We start from the raw sequence: 15,875 nt of genomic DNA on the forward strand, positions 1-15,875 counted from the left end.
TTGTTTGCTGTTGTAGAGAGGGTGATAACGTTTTTTTGAAAATTTTAATAACTTAGTATAAGGTAAATAAATTCGCCAAGTTCGAAATAAAAGCATAAACATGTACAGTAAACACAACAGATTGCCTACATTATTCTCCACAAAAATAACGTGGGAATTTTTAAATTTAAAATGTTTTTAATTTTATCCACGTAATTAATGACTAAAAACTCTTCAATATACTAAATCCATTTTTTAAGTTCTTCTAAATGGTTATTCTTTTGTGTCTTATTAATACGACAAGCGCACTCTACGCTACCAATATGTAACACACAAACTTCAGATTTCAATAGGATGAGAAGTCAAGTCTGCTTTACGGCGTTTGGCGTCAATATCAATTCATTCATGTCTTTTGTCTTTTGAAATATTTAAACTGATTAGGTTCATTCATTTTAGCGAATTTCCCATATAGATATCTCAAAATGAAAAATTAAATCGGTCCCGGGTCCAGGTCTTACGATGAGTACTATTTCCGTAGGTTCATTCGTTTTGTGTAATTTTAACAGTCGAGCACCTTTTAATAGTTTTTTTCTAAGATAGGAAAAAGTTAGTAAAAGTGTATTTTTTAGCTACCACTTCAATAATGCGCGAAATAGTCTTTACATCAGTTGACCCCAAAACCTCTGCCTAAGATTTTAAAACGTACATTCTTCACGCCTTTTCGCTCAAGTCTCTACCCGCAGATACAGCGCAGGTCAAATGTCGCCTCTGTCCTGTATCCTGCCACGTCCCCAGCGTCGGAAGGTCAGCCCAGACCCGGGACTCTGTCTCAAGGACGTCCAAGTTGTAGAAATCCCCGCACCGGCGCCGCGCCAACAACACTTTCTCTGCCTCTCTACCACGTCCTGACGTCATTGTCACCGACTTTCAATCGATCATTGTGTAGAATTTCTTAGTGAAACCACAAGAAGGATTAAACACTCTACGTGTAGGATTAGAGGTACTTTATGGTGAAACCAAGTCGACCTCCTGTGATGGTATCGGTGGCCTTCCGTTTGAAGTAATTGGAAGTTTGAAGGATGTACTTTATAGAATAAAATTTTATTTTGCCACACACATGGTTTAAGTAGTAGACGGGGTGTTTTTGTCCGACGCAACGTATCTTTTTTATAATTTTTTTCTTATTAATGACTTTTCATATTGTTTGGGGGAACTGTAATGTTTGTTCTGAATTTTATTTGGTACATTATAAAATTTACAGATTCAAGGGTCCTTTTCGCGATACAGGAACATTATAGCAAACTGGTGATCGTTCTGTAAAACAGGGAAACCGAATCACAGTAAGATACCAACATTTTTGAATAATCAAACCCCCGACATTAACTGTAGAAGTTAATGTAATAGGGATTGGGTGGGGGAAGGTTTAAATACTTATTGGTTAGCTCATAGCCCTAATGGTGCAGTGGAACCTTAATAACTAACTATCGTGGGGATATCTAAATAATTGTTTTCAATGACTTCTTACTGAGGTTTGCAATAACATGGGATTGGGGGTAAATTCAATGAGATTTTAAAATCTTGTGATCGAGGTTCAACTGCTACTGTAATTTGAAAGAGGAAACAAGCGTGTTGTCCACTTCCTTGAATGTCTGATTAATTTGGTTTCACGTGCCCTCTCCATTCTGAATAGGTGTATGATTATGTAAATGAAAGGCGAATCCTCTGCAAATTCTTGAAGAGAAAGTTTTTTCAGTATGATTTGCGTTAAATTTTAATATAATGATGTGTTTGTAAATAATACGTGCAGATTGAAGCTTTCGCTGGTTTCACCGTCAAGATCACACAAATTTTGGTTTAATTTGAAACGTGACTAATACTAGTAGCATGTTTATTACTTAGCTCGCAAAAAATATGAACCCTAACCTCTTTGAGAGTAGGAAAGTTATGGTCTGATACTGCTTCAATCGGTGTACACTACTTCGATTTTCACTATTACTCGTTCGATCGATACATCACTGTTTACTCGTAATTGGTAGACATACACTGTAGCAATGAATACAATACAGCAGCCCGTATATTAAGAAGTTATTGTTATCCAGTTCCGCTACGGTGTTCCACTACTGCGGTCCTTACCTAACAACGTGTTAGGTAAGGACGTCAACTAATTGCTGTATTGCAGTAGCACTATAAAACGTGGTCTGACAGTGTGAAGTCAGTGAAACGCTTAATTAGACCACTATTACACTAACACTGTCTAAACTTATTGCAGGCTTGTATAGACAAGACATATTTCGTAGTGTTGTTTTAAATTTGTATGGGATATAGTTGACTCCTTTCTTCTATTTTTTTTTAAATTTTATATTTTAATCGCCTGTGGCGTTTAAGGGTTCTCAGTTAAAACGGCAGGTGCCGTTATCGTTTTACAACAAATAGCATATAAGTTGTTATAAGGCTCAATTAATAACATTAATATCACTCAGGCAGTGATGAATCGTCCTTCGCTCATTTTCCGCCTTCGGCTTCGCCTCGGTTGTGGAGCTTGAGGTCGGTTCGAAAAGAGCCCCTTTACGCCCTAGGGTTGTAATTGGCGTATACTTAACTGTTTCTTATTGCAGTGACCTACGAACGTATGTTTCTATTGTCAAGTGTGTTTTCACACATGAACCTATTAAAAAACCTTTTGCCAATTAACTATATGCCATGTCTTGTGTTTTGTGTGGCCATGTAAAAAAAAACTGTGTCTAATGATTATATCGATTCTCCGAAAATTCAGGGACTGGTGAAGTTTATCTGGAAACGTTGTATTACAGCTGGTATACTTTATCCCGCTATGGTGGATTTGAACCAGGTGATTCCGCTAACGGATTTGCTTTGACCGTGACGTAAGACGTCAGACTGTAACGTCTAGGTCTGGCTTACCGTGACGTGACGTGACGTGTTTTAACGTTATACAGGGATGAAACTAGCACAGACGTTAATTTGATGGAAAAAAGTAGCATGTCTTCCTGCGAATGCTATCATAAATGTACTGCAGTTTGAAATAATTTCAATGTAGAATGTTCAGAAAATTAGTTGCTTTTTCCCAACAATTCTTCTTACTCTTATGAGTTAAAATAAATAGTTAATCTAATATGAGATGTTGCAATTTTAAAATATCAACACTACATTCTATGTATAGGAATTAGACTCTTGCATATTAAAATATGTAGCGTAATAAATACAGTATTACTAATAAAATCGACCATACTTCTTTGACTATGGTTGGCTAATAGCGAAATAATCCGTGGTGGATACATAAAGGTATAAGTCGCATTACTTATAGACCTAAATTATAATACATTTTACATGTCTTGGAAATAATTAGGCCAATTAAGCTATGCCCACGAATTATGCAGTCTTCGTTAGGTTCGAAAGTGTACTTTTTCGTTTAAGAGCCTCAAGAAGCCAAAACACTGAATAGTGAATAGATTCAAATTGTTACAAAAATATTTATTTACTGATAAATATACAGTAGAAATGGCCATAACATCATAAAAAAATGCTTTCAACAAAGCCAATTTTTTGAAAAAAGTATTTTATTACTACTGGATATCATCTATTTAATCCAGTCCTCTATACACAAGATATATAATTAAAAAAGTACTATAAGGGGTAGCTCTGTATAAGAACCTTTCAACTAGGTTTTCCGTGTGACAAACCTTTTAGTTCTAACCAATAATCGAATCAATTTGCCGATGTGATAGTTAATATTCTAATCCCAATCTTCTCACCTCATGTTGCCATCCCATGCTCTGGACCACGTGTCTATTGTCTATTGTGTTCTAGGCTTCACGCTCCTGCTTATTGTTTTATACTTCAGAGCAATGAACTTGATATTCAATTTTTTGTTGTAACAAAAAGTACTTACTAAACTATACTAAAGTGTTACTTCTCAATGTATAACATGTTATTTGTGTCGCATCAGCCTTAAAATTACCTCATGGTTAAACAGCTTAAGTTCGTATTTGATTTGAAATGATAAAGTAACAGTTGAACATCCACTCCACATTGTTATTTTTGTTCGAAACAGAACGTTCCTAGTTTTAATTCATTCCTTGGATTCGTGTTGCATCTGCCTTAAACCTGGTTGAGTGGCAGTTTAGAATTTATTTCTATACATTAATAAACTGCAAATTAATATTTAAAACTTTTAACGTAGTTTGGCATAACTAATATGGAATCGACATACTCTACAAAGAAATCATGAAAACTACCACTTTACAGTGACAGGACTTAACTGATTCACGTGCAAAAGTTACACAACTGAGTGATAGAAAATTACAAGGAACTTATTATCTGTATAATAAAAAGTCCCTATTCCTATTTGAATCCTAGTGTTGCACCGGTACATCACAGTTAAACTTTAAATTCATGTTTTATGTTAACCCTTCAACGTCGTTTGGCGCACAAAATACAAACTCGACATGTTCCTACAAAATAAAGTGGATTAGAGCTGGGGTAAGTGGAGACGGTGAGTTGCTAGCTGCAAGATGGCTGTAAGTACTTTCCAGTTGCACTTACTGCCTACTTACCCTGAAAAGTATCCATACAGACGAGGTAATAACTATGTCTATAAATCACTTTGAAGGTTGGTAATCATAAAAAAATCACCACAAATGATAAAATATTGACCCAACACAATAACACTATTTCCAACCATCAAATCATCCTATCACAGCACGTGATTGATACTGCATTGTTTACATGCGGCAACACGTTGTACACAGAATGCAGCCTGATACCTGATACGTTATCGGTCTTTGCCACCACCACCTGTGGAAGCTGCTATCAGCACGCATGCGTCGGTATCGCAGTTGCCGCCAAAACTGACGTCCCGACGTCTCCCGCCAGTTCTCGTGTCGCAGCCGACGGTGTCAGGTGTCGCCGCTATCGCCACGGAGTGCTAAACGAGAATTTGTTTTTGGTTATGGAAAAAGTGTGTACAGAGTGATTATTTAGTGTTGGGGTGAAGTGTGGTTTTATTCTGTGAGGTTTAGTGCCATATCATTTGGTTAATTATTTTGTAAACTTTAACATTTACCAACTCTAGCATTGACATTTTGCAGTTTACCCCACATCAACATATTTTAATATTACACACACTACACACAGGATCTATTTTCACAAAAAATCAATATGTCACCTTTTTCTGACGTAAAACGCGGATTTTGTAAACTTGACACATCAAATATTACCAATACACAAATAAATCTATTATATGATCTCCATTATGACAACGTAATACATTGTTAGTCTTGTTTCTAATAATGTTACTTTGTAAAATAAAAGTTGTAGTTTTTAAAACTATCCGTTCAATGGTTTTTTCATAACTTACATGATAACATAATAAACTCTTACCATTTGGTCATTTTTTTTACATTTTTGGTGCTTTAACACACTAAACCCCCTGACTCCTTCATAAGCTAATGGAAAATCAATTATCGCTTCCTTAATTATTTACCCCAAACGAGTCAATAGGCAGTGTTTGATGCATATGCAACTGTTGAGTTGACTATTGACACAGACTGATAGTACAATCGCAGCTAACACTATTACAGATAACAGCCAGCTGGCCGATAACGTTAGTTAGATTGCCAGATGATCTGTCGATCTGTGTTGCGAAACTTAATATTTTTGTCCACCCACGTGATTTATTTAGTGTTTGTTTTTATAGTGTTGTTTTTGACACCTTCAAACAGTGAGAGGTTAACGGATTAAATAAAATAAAAATAGTGTTGTGAAAGTGCATTGAAATATTTTGAAGTGAAGACATTTTAAGATCATTTGGCGCAATGAACCTTTAAGTGTAGGGGCGTAGCATGCTGTGGGCGAACCAAAGAAATCTCTTCCACTCGGCCCCTGATTTGAGAGTCGTCACCCCCAAAAAGAAGCCCCCGACGTCAAACGGTAGTATTCTCAAGGGGTTGTTACTGCATTGCCACTGTCCTAGTCCAGGTCGACGACGGAACACCACTCGCTGGTATTTTAAGGTAAATTAAGTGTTGGTTGAAGTTAAGTTTTGTTTTGTTTCGGGAATATAGAATAATCTGTCCCGTCTGATAACACGGTTTGTGTTGTTGTAAAAACCCACGTAGAACTTTTAAGAGTTAATTTTTCATCTTCCAGAATCTATCTCGGACTGGGATTGAACCAGTAGCCTTAAAACTAAAAGGCCAGCACTGTTTCAACTATTCGGTTATCCAGACAATCGATTAGCTAATATCAGCGGTCCAATGTTTGGATTACGAGTGAAGACTATTTGCATTTTTTTAAAATACAGTATTCCAGAATATGTAGACAATACCCCACCAGTCAAATATGCAATTTTTGGTAGTACGTTGAAAAACGTAAACATCGAAATGTTTCCACAATATTACTTATTTGTCGATTTACTAAGGTACTTTCGTATTATACCGACCACACCGATACATCACCTTCCGAATAAGATTTTAATTAGTTTAAATTACAAAATATTCCTAACCTAACCTAAGGTTGTACCAATTAGCCTAAACTAAAATTATACGTACCAATTTAGGTGTGGTCCGTATAATATGAAAGTACCTTTACTAACTCTGACATAATTGGTGAATATTTTTACAATGTTACCTAGAAATACCAACGACATTGAAAAACAAAAGCGAGCAAATGAGTGTTCCACTACAGCTAGAGCGGTACAATAGAGACAATTACTGGGGTTCTCACAGGCCGGATGTGTATACATAATACAAGGTCACCAGGAACATCCTTGCAGGCAAGGGTATGTTATCAGACCGCGTTGATAAGGGGAAACTTAGGGCAGGACGAGGGAAAGAACCGGCGAGGCTGGATTTAACAAGTTTTGTTTGAGAAAATTCGTGGGTCCTGGAGCCTTTTCAAAACGTGTCTTTTTGCCTCATTTGAAAGCCCAGTGCCTACGTGGCCATTGACTGTTTTGGCCGTTGGAATTTTAGTAACCCACTTCACTTTTTCTGATAACACATCTTGCCGTCAACGTGCCTGAAAGATTGTCCAAGAAAGGAAATGATGTTTTAAGACCATCAAAATCGTATTGACTTTCCCTATTAATAATTTTCTTTCCTTACTCATTCTTAAGAAGTACAGTAAAAAAGTTGGAAAGTTTTTGCTTATTTTCCGTAAAAAAGGAGACTAAATTGAGTAGGATAAGGCTTTTCTATATTTGAAGACTATATAAAAATTGAGGGTTTCAACAGTTAAAATACAGAATGTTTTGGGGACTTGTCCAATGGTTAGGGCTCGGAATACTCTTGTGAGAATAACAATACAGCAAACTCACTGTATAAGTTACCTACTTTAGATTTTTAATTTCGTCCATCTTTAAAATTATAACAAATTGTTTTAGTGAGCTACATGATTTCGTTCTGTGTTTTAAATACAAATAATTATAATTTTTTAGATAGTAAATCTATCAATTTCACGTTGCTTCTGTTTAGTGATACTTTTGAAAATAAATAAGAGAAGAAATAATATTTCTTCCCACTCGTTGTTCTGTGATTCTATGGGTTGATTTTCCACGATACAAAGGTGACAAAATGCAATTCTGCGCACTCTAGCAGACCATTGCCCCCAGAGTCGTAGAGACAGACTTATTAAGAGACTTGTTGTTCTCAGTTTTCATTAGAGTTTTGATTAAGTTGCTTGGGCTGTGACCCTCGTATTAATTAGGCAGCGTGTAGACGAATTAACTCCACTTTGTGCCTAGAGCTCCATTGAAAAATATAAGGTGTGTCGTAACATCATGTTTTGAGGGTATGTTTCTTTTATTTTGTGATTATAAATGTGTTTAGGTTTTTTTTATTGGAATAATATTTGGAGGAACGATAACGAAATAATTTTAAAATTAATGTCAATTAAGTAATTAGAAATCAAATAATTTCGCATTATACGATATAAGGTAATTTGATAAAAAAAGTTTAGGGCTTATATTACTTGACTCTTTGCGATGTTTTAAAAATTAGTGTGGAATACATCTGGCGTTGTGGTAACTTTTGTGAATATTTATTTTAAATCTACGAGTTTTAAACTTGCTGGTATGTGCTCAAAGTATTTATTATTCTTAATCATTATTGATGTTACATGAATTATGCTATACCATATAAAATCATATCATGACATATTAAATTAATGAAATGTTGATCGAAAAGTAAATACACTTACCAATTTTCTCCTGAGAAATATTGTATTTCGATACAATATTTAGCAATAATTTTAGCCAGCCCTGTTTATAAGTTAGTAATTGAACGAAAAACTAACTAGGTTAATAAAATAAACCACTATAGTGTTCAGTTAAATAAGTTGCACACTTAAAAAATAGCTCAAACAATGTAATTTTAACAATTTCTCGAAATTTTCCTACAGTTTTTTGTAAAAAAAAAAAAAAAAAAAAAAAAAAAAAAAAAAAAAAAAAAACTATGACCACATCAGGATTCACAGCGTATTTTTGGCATTAAATTTAGATATTTTTATATTTGTCGCAGGTCTGAAGTCCAACATATTTTTTTTAAATGATCATATTCTCTTGATTGGTTGCGTACATTAGTGTTCTACATAGATTACCATGAGACTCTCAGGAGTTCTGATTGGACAATACAGCTTATGCCCCCCCCTTCCCCCTACACTTGCTCCTCAATATGCTGTGGTTTGGGATAAGCTGGTATTAGGCAGGCCTGATGTTATGCGATGGTATAATATATTGTCCAATATTGAAGTTCGTTAATATTATCCAGCCATAGTTCAACATTACCAGTGCATTGATTTGACTTACCCACATGTTAACAAATGTCAATCTATATTTTGTGATGTAAACTAGGAATAGAGGGATACACAAATCGAAATATAGTGTTTTTTGCTTGTGTCTTTGACTATAATGCTTGTGTTTAGTTGGTAATGGGTCTTCCTCGATGTCTGGGCTCCGAACCACTTGGTTGTGGTGTGACTGGTGTGTACACTGTTACTGTTATTTTGTTACTAGTGTTTGACAGGGTGTGAATTTTCTGGGGGGGGGGGGTTCCTTTACAAACGTCCAGTTCATAATAAAGCTCGTGGTAGCTTATTATCCCAAATGTATTTTTCAATTTAGGTGACAGTATGTGAACAGTGTCTGGTTTGTGAATTGAATAATCAGGCATTGTTAAAAAATGTGTGGTGTGAATAAAATAAAAGATTAAAATCGAAGTACCAAAGGGTTGAATACTAAAACGTATATTCAAAGAGAACCCGTATTAAATTAGGAAATTACAGTGACTCATGTTGAATGAGTGCAAGAATTGAAATTAACGTATGTTCATATAATGGATTTAGTGAAATATTGAAACCGAACAGAGGCATTTAAAATAAAGAAAAATATTCCAAGTAATACCCTTTAATATCTTTGAACTGAAGTGTGCTGCAAATCTACACTAGAATTAATCCTTAATGAATGTTGCATTGTTAAAATTCAATTTCACAGTCTTGCTTCTCACTGCACAGTAAATCGCTTCACGTCTAGCTGAAATGTGTTAAATACTTTTAACTTCACGTCATAAGTAAATTAGATGACTAAATAATGTGTAAATTATGCGTAAATTAGGTAAATCATATGAGTAAATGACTTCATCTTCGTTGAAATTAAATAGGCTTACACTGATTTTATTAGGCATACCACATACCGAACGATGTAGTTCCCGGTGAATTTTTTTTTCGATTCTTACCTCAAACCCCTGTTTATGATTCTAAAAGTATTAGTATTCCTTTACAAGGATGCAACATTTGTTGAAATATTCTTCAAACAAACCTATATAACACATAACCGTGTAACGACCATGTAACACCATGTAACCATGTGTGTAACTATGTAACGTTGTTTTACATTTAACGTTACATTCAATAAATAAAAAAAAAACAAAGTTATATCTACTCGCACTTCCCTATAAGCAAACAACTGTCCATTTTTAGTAACAAATAGAAAATTATATTCGTAGAAAACAAGTGACTTAGGGTCGAGTCTGAATGTGTTCTATTCTTATTTGTTCTGAAGCTGGGGAGGGAGACAGGATATTTCTGTCATCTGAGAAGTGGATAAGGGTTTTACGCTGTTTCTCCCAATCGGATAAAACAAGGAGTTAAGGAAAGTGGCAATATCTTTATGGCGTGGGTTTTAAGGTTTAGACTTTTGAGCTACTCACATATTTATCTTAAAAGCAGCGTGAGGTAATGTATAGTTTTGAAATTATTTTTTTTAGCTAACCACAAACATCCACCTTCTAAAAAATTTTGCCAAAAGAAAATTGGCCACTTTGAAAACTGATGTTTGTAGTTGGCTTTAAATAAATCGTTATTTTCGTAAGATTACTAGCCGAAATAAACGTTAATTTGGTCTAATATTATTTTTAGTGCAACACTTTAGGAAACAAGACGTTTTCTAAAATAAACGTTTTCTAAAAATAACAACTCGAACTTGCACGTTTTACCTTTTTAAACCTTGGGGGGGGGGGAGCGAGCTGGTCTATGTGTTAGAGCGCGGGACTCCGGTTCCTGGGGTCCCGGGTTCGAATCCTGCGAAATCACCAATGGATTTTATGTCAGTTATAATGCCTAACCCCTAGGTCTAGCCTGAATTAATGTGAAAAACAGTTCCGGGATCGTGCCCAGCGTCCTAGGAAAACCCCCTAATCAATAACTCTTTGCACGTAGATGAAGGTCTCAACATAGATAAAACATACGTGTTGGTTAGTCTATGGTCTCAATCAAGAAGTGTGTCGCAAAAACACAGCTAAGGCACTGTTTGCAACGTAGTAATCATATGACACACAAATACAGGTGTGTGGCAGTCATAGCTTTAACAGCTGTTCTCCATGTGTATAGTGAGTGAAGCAAGAGTGATTCACAACAATCATGTAGTAGACCCTCCATAGCAAGATCCTCTTAAAATTAATACAAGTTTTCAGCTACCTTAAATATGATTTAATACCCTTTGATTTAATCAAACCTTGATGGTTAAGTTAAATTTACTCAATGATAAGTGCACATTCTCTAAGCTTTTAAACATTGTGGTATTAGTATTTTTGGGAGCAAGCTGGTCTAGTGGTTAGAGCGCGGGCCTTCGGTCCCTGAGGTCCCGGGTTCAAATCCCGCCAAATCACCAAGATGGATTTTATCCATGTGATAATTCCGCAACCCATAGGTCTAGCCTGATGTAATGTGGAAACAAATTTAAGGCTCATGCCTAGCGTCCTAGGACAAAAAAATAATACTAGTTAGTTTTAGTACATGCATAAAGGAAAGGAAGTATTGTCTTACTATGCAAAATTCAAGCTGGTTAGCGGTTTTATACAATCAGGATTATAATAAAGTGATCTTGTTATTTATAGTTTCGAAAAGTCCTTTACTGTAAAATATTAAAATATGCGTACAGTACTTCAGAACTTAATGGGCCAATTAACAAATTAACCAATGGAATTAGTTTGATGCAATCATTGAATTACTAGTTGAACCAGTCATGCTTGTTGCATATTTCTATTTATATGCATTCTATTTGTTGACTATTCGGATCTCTTTTGGATTTATTATATTTTATCATAAAAATTGCATAATGAAACAAAGACCCACTTAAATCCACGCCCAGGTTAAAATAACACGGTCACGTTGAATTAGGTTTGCTACTACCAGGAACACAAACGTGGGTTCATACTAAATTGTTAAGTTATAAAACTAACGAAATTTGTTAAAGTCCGTGAGCTTAGGCAATCTTTTAATCTCCATAGATAGCGTTAGAATTAAAGTTTAACTACGGTCAGGCTTAACTACAATATCGTCTTCAAGGTGTAATCGTGCCATATTACCGGATCTTGTGCTCAAAGTACCTATAATGTGACAAAGGTTTCATCCATTAAGACTATGATATTGTTATAAAGGTATTATATTGCGTCCGACACTTTAATTTTGTCTCTAACGAATAATTGTTCAATTCTGTTAACCTACTTGTTTATTTTATCATTGCCTCTGGTGTTGATTTTATGACAAGATACAGTGTGTCCGGTCATAAGTGTTAAATAAAATTTTGCATCAAACTACATGGTAATAGTGACATAATGACGCACATTTGAGGTTACCAACCTCAACCGTCAGGGAATAACAAATAAATTAAGATTTTTCAAAAATTATTGTAGTTGTTATGAAAAAGGTTATATTACTCTGTTAAAAATGCACTAATTGTTAATTTAAATGTCATTTTCAGAATCCTCACAAAATTTTAAATTGATATAACACATAAACGTTGGGATACGGAAAAAAATTCTATTTAAATTTCTTCGTTAAACAATTAATTTTAATATCGACGAAAGTTTAAATAACAATCAGCAATTTATTTCTCGGTTACCGAGTTCCGCTGAGTTAAACAAATATTACTAAAAACGTCCTTATTTAAAGGGCTTTACAATGATGTATAACTACAATTATCTACTGTCAAATCCATGGTGAATTTTATGTACTATTGTGAAAAATCACGGTTAAACCAAAACAGATATTTAAAAAAATAATGAATTTTACTTACTATTTTATGAGCTGACCACTGATGATGAGGGTTTGCAATTAGTGCATTTTTAACAGAGTAATATAACCTTTTTCACAACAACTACAATAATTTTTGGAAAACCTTAATTTATTTGGTATTCCCTAACGGTTGAGGTTGGGAACCTCAAATGTGCGTCATTATGTCGCCATTACCATGTAGTTTGATGCAAAATTGTATTTAACACTTATGACCGGACACCCTGTATAAAAATAGATTTACGTCATTAAGCCAAATTTTTAGTCTGGGTGACTAGTTTCGAAATCACGGCCTCTTGCTTCATAAAATCATTAGAGCACAATGTCGTTGTCAATACACAAATATCATTGACTTTATATGTACATGGTGTGGATATAAAGTCAATGCAAATTAGTCAAAATATAACACACACGAACACGGATACGATTTTGCTACTAGATGCTACTTGTCTATATTTTTAGAAGACCGGAGTAAACCTACATTTTTGTAAGCACTCAACATTTTAATGTGAAAACAGCAACAATTATTTTGGGAACAACACATTCGAAATTTTTCTTCCAATTTACACTACTGAGGAATCTTTGTTTGGAAATTTATTTAAATAAAATTGAGTTACATTTTTATGTTTAATTTGATTTAACATTTGGCGTTGAAAAAAGGGTATTTTGACATTTTCAAAAAAAAAAAAAAATGGCTATAATTTTTTTACCGAATATTAAATAGTAGACTATGATTTTTTTCTGGAACTGCGTTATGCATTGTAGGCTATGTACTCAGTAAAGATATATATCCCGATTTTAACACAACGTGACAATTTGATTGCAACAGAGCCCATCAGACATCTCGTATCAGGTGACAACTATTTTAATTAAACTCGGTGGTTCTTGCTTAGTGAGGTAACATTCCCACATGGAATGTTTCCGTCTGTATGCAACCTACGAGCTGAATTACATCTGTATTCATGTTTAAAAAAAGTCTTACTAGTTGTACATACTAATAGTTGTTAATTGGAATTGCAACGGGAAAATTAGCTTGAATATAAGCTTTTTAAATTATGAGAAATTGGGTCCAGTTTCGATCAAATATTCCAGTCATTGCCATATTTGTCTTATAGGTTCCATCCTAAAATAACTGATTTAGGCTAACTTAGTGGTTATAAAGCGCTCGCCTTCAAATGAGAATGGTAGAAAGTAATTAGATTTTTGGTGAATCGACAAAGAACCTACCTCGCTATGATCGTAACAAATCAACAGTAACAAATTAATCATCATATATTTTAAATGAAATACGCACAATTTATGCGTCAGTGTCATACAACTCTTATCTAATCCAGTGCAATCGATGTTTGGTGATTTAAGTACAATAGCCGACAAGAGTGCAAACGATCGTTTCTTCCATACTTCTTTAATCCTTTCTCCATGACTTCTCCGTGACTTAATTTCCTCTCTTCTGTCCATTTTGTTCCTGGGACGAAACGACCCACTTTTTTACCTTTGTACCTTTGTATGTCTAAAAATGTCATATCTTCTAGTTAAATTTTTGCTTTTTGTAAATAATATGATTTGACCTCTGGGCCAAAGGGGTTGTTGATTTGACTTTGTAAATGAAAGTGAGAATTCTATTGGTGAGTCTTGTTTGGGGAAGTCTTATAACATGTCCATAAAATGTTAGTTTACGCTTCCTAGTCTACTCCTACTGCCAAGTTTGATATGTTTTCTGCGGGTTTTTATTGGTTGCAGTCGGTATCCTTCGTCTATTAATTTTACTTTCTTATTTTAATATTTTTGCCGATAGTTTATAAAAGTATTGAGGTAATAGATATAAATTATGAATACAATGCCATATTGTTAATAAACTTTCATAACAAAGTAACCCAAACCAACTATCAAATAAAGAAAGAGAAACTAATTTAACATTTTATCCAAATTTTATGCTTGTAATTAACTTATGAGTCTATTTTCAAAACTCATAAAAACAAAACCTCCATAAAAGTAGAAACTTAGAAACATATGAATTTAAATAATGAACTTTTTATATAAAAAATTATCTGAATGAATTTTCAATGCGCGACGATTTTTTCTCGACCCACTGCGGACTTAAAGGCACTGACGTAATAAAGTCATTACCTCTAAGAAGCTCAGGTGGTTTTACAGTTGAGTCGAGTGATGCGGTGCGATTGGATGTTGAGGGTGGCAGGGGGGGGGTTCTCCAATTTTAAAAGAGCCCCCTTCATCCTGCCCATCAGATGTATTGTGCGAGAAGTCATTGTTTGAGGAATATTACGGTGAACCTTACATTTCAGCAGTAGAAGTTTTAGTACCTTGAAATTGACACATGTTTCAAGACCTTGAAATTTGTAGAATACATAATTAAGTTTACATTTTTAATTGGGATGTTGTTATTTGAATTAACAAAATAGTAGGATCGAATAAAACAAAACACTAACATTGACACTGCCGTACAATGTTTGTGAAAAATTATTTCCGTGAATTTATGTCTAAGTTAAATTCATGCAAGCCCGACATTAAAACTATAACAAATTACAAATAAAAAAGTATTTTTGTCAAATTACACTCTTCCCTTAGGAGGTTAGATTTAATTACAGAAATACTTTACAATAATGGGTTTTTATCTTTATATTAAACTGTGCACAATTAATAAACAATAAACATAGTTTTTATAAACATATCTGTACGGTTTCGTATAGCGAGTATGTTTTATCTATGGTATAGCCGATACCCCTTATTATTTTTATTTTTTAGTTGGCAACATGTGTATCATAAAAACATCGTTTCTCACATAAACATTTGAATTTGTGTTACCAACCTATGGAACTATTTTTTTCTTGTCTTGTTTTGCAGAACCTGTCAAATATGTGAATTAATACATATGTATTGTTTCAGGTATGTGAATCATTCGATAAGTTCGTTGTATAAGTAAGTAGAAAAAATTATCTATTAGCGAATTTCCCATATAGGGAATAAGCTATCACCGTTGGTCTCATGAAACGACCTGGACAACAATTTTAAATTTAACATTTTTTTTGGAATTTCTTCTGTAACTGTCAGGCATACAACAACGCATCAATATACAAAATTATTTGTTTTTTTTAGCTTCACAAAATGGTTTGGAAAGGATTGAAAAAATTTAATGTTTTTGGAATGAAAAATGGGAAAACCACATTTTTACCTTATCAAACCCCCCAATATTATCAATAAACCCTTGTTCCCTAGTCAGATCATGCTTGTTCGCAAACTTGTTCGAATAAATGTAGGTTTACACGTTTATGTATTTTTATTAACGTAAAGTGTAT

The 15,875-nt window shown here is 34.2% G+C and overlaps 1 protein-coding gene across 4 annotated transcripts in view; it reads left to right on the top strand.

Annotated features, from left to right (window-relative positions):
- LOC128999952 (ral guanine nucleotide dissociation stimulator-like 1) overlaps positions 1–15,875 on the top strand; it is a 113,201-nt gene that overhangs the window by 3,964 nt on the left and 93,362 nt on the right. For 2 of the 4 annotated variants that reach the window (XM_054426742.1, XM_054426743.1), the window contains exons 1-2: positions 4,892–4,954; positions 5,693–6,008. The exons of the other annotated variants lie outside the window; for them this stretch is intronic. In XM_054426742.1, coding sequence (XP_054282717.1) covers positions 5,838–6,008 — 171 coding nt within the window. In that variant the 5' untranslated portion in view covers positions 4,892–4,954; positions 5,693–5,837. Of the gene's footprint in view, positions 1–4,891; positions 4,955–5,692; positions 6,009–15,875 lie in introns of those variants that run through there. 4 annotated transcript variants of the gene reach the window in all.

This window comes from Macrosteles quadrilineatus, unplaced genomic scaffold (assembly GCF_028750875.1).
Source record: "Macrosteles quadrilineatus isolate MER2022 unplaced genomic scaffold, UCM_ALF_1.0 Scaffold_8__2_contigs__length_117827958, whole genome shotgun sequence".
Classification (NCBI taxonomy): domain Eukaryota; kingdom Metazoa; phylum Arthropoda; class Insecta; order Hemiptera; family Cicadellidae; genus Macrosteles; species Macrosteles quadrilineatus.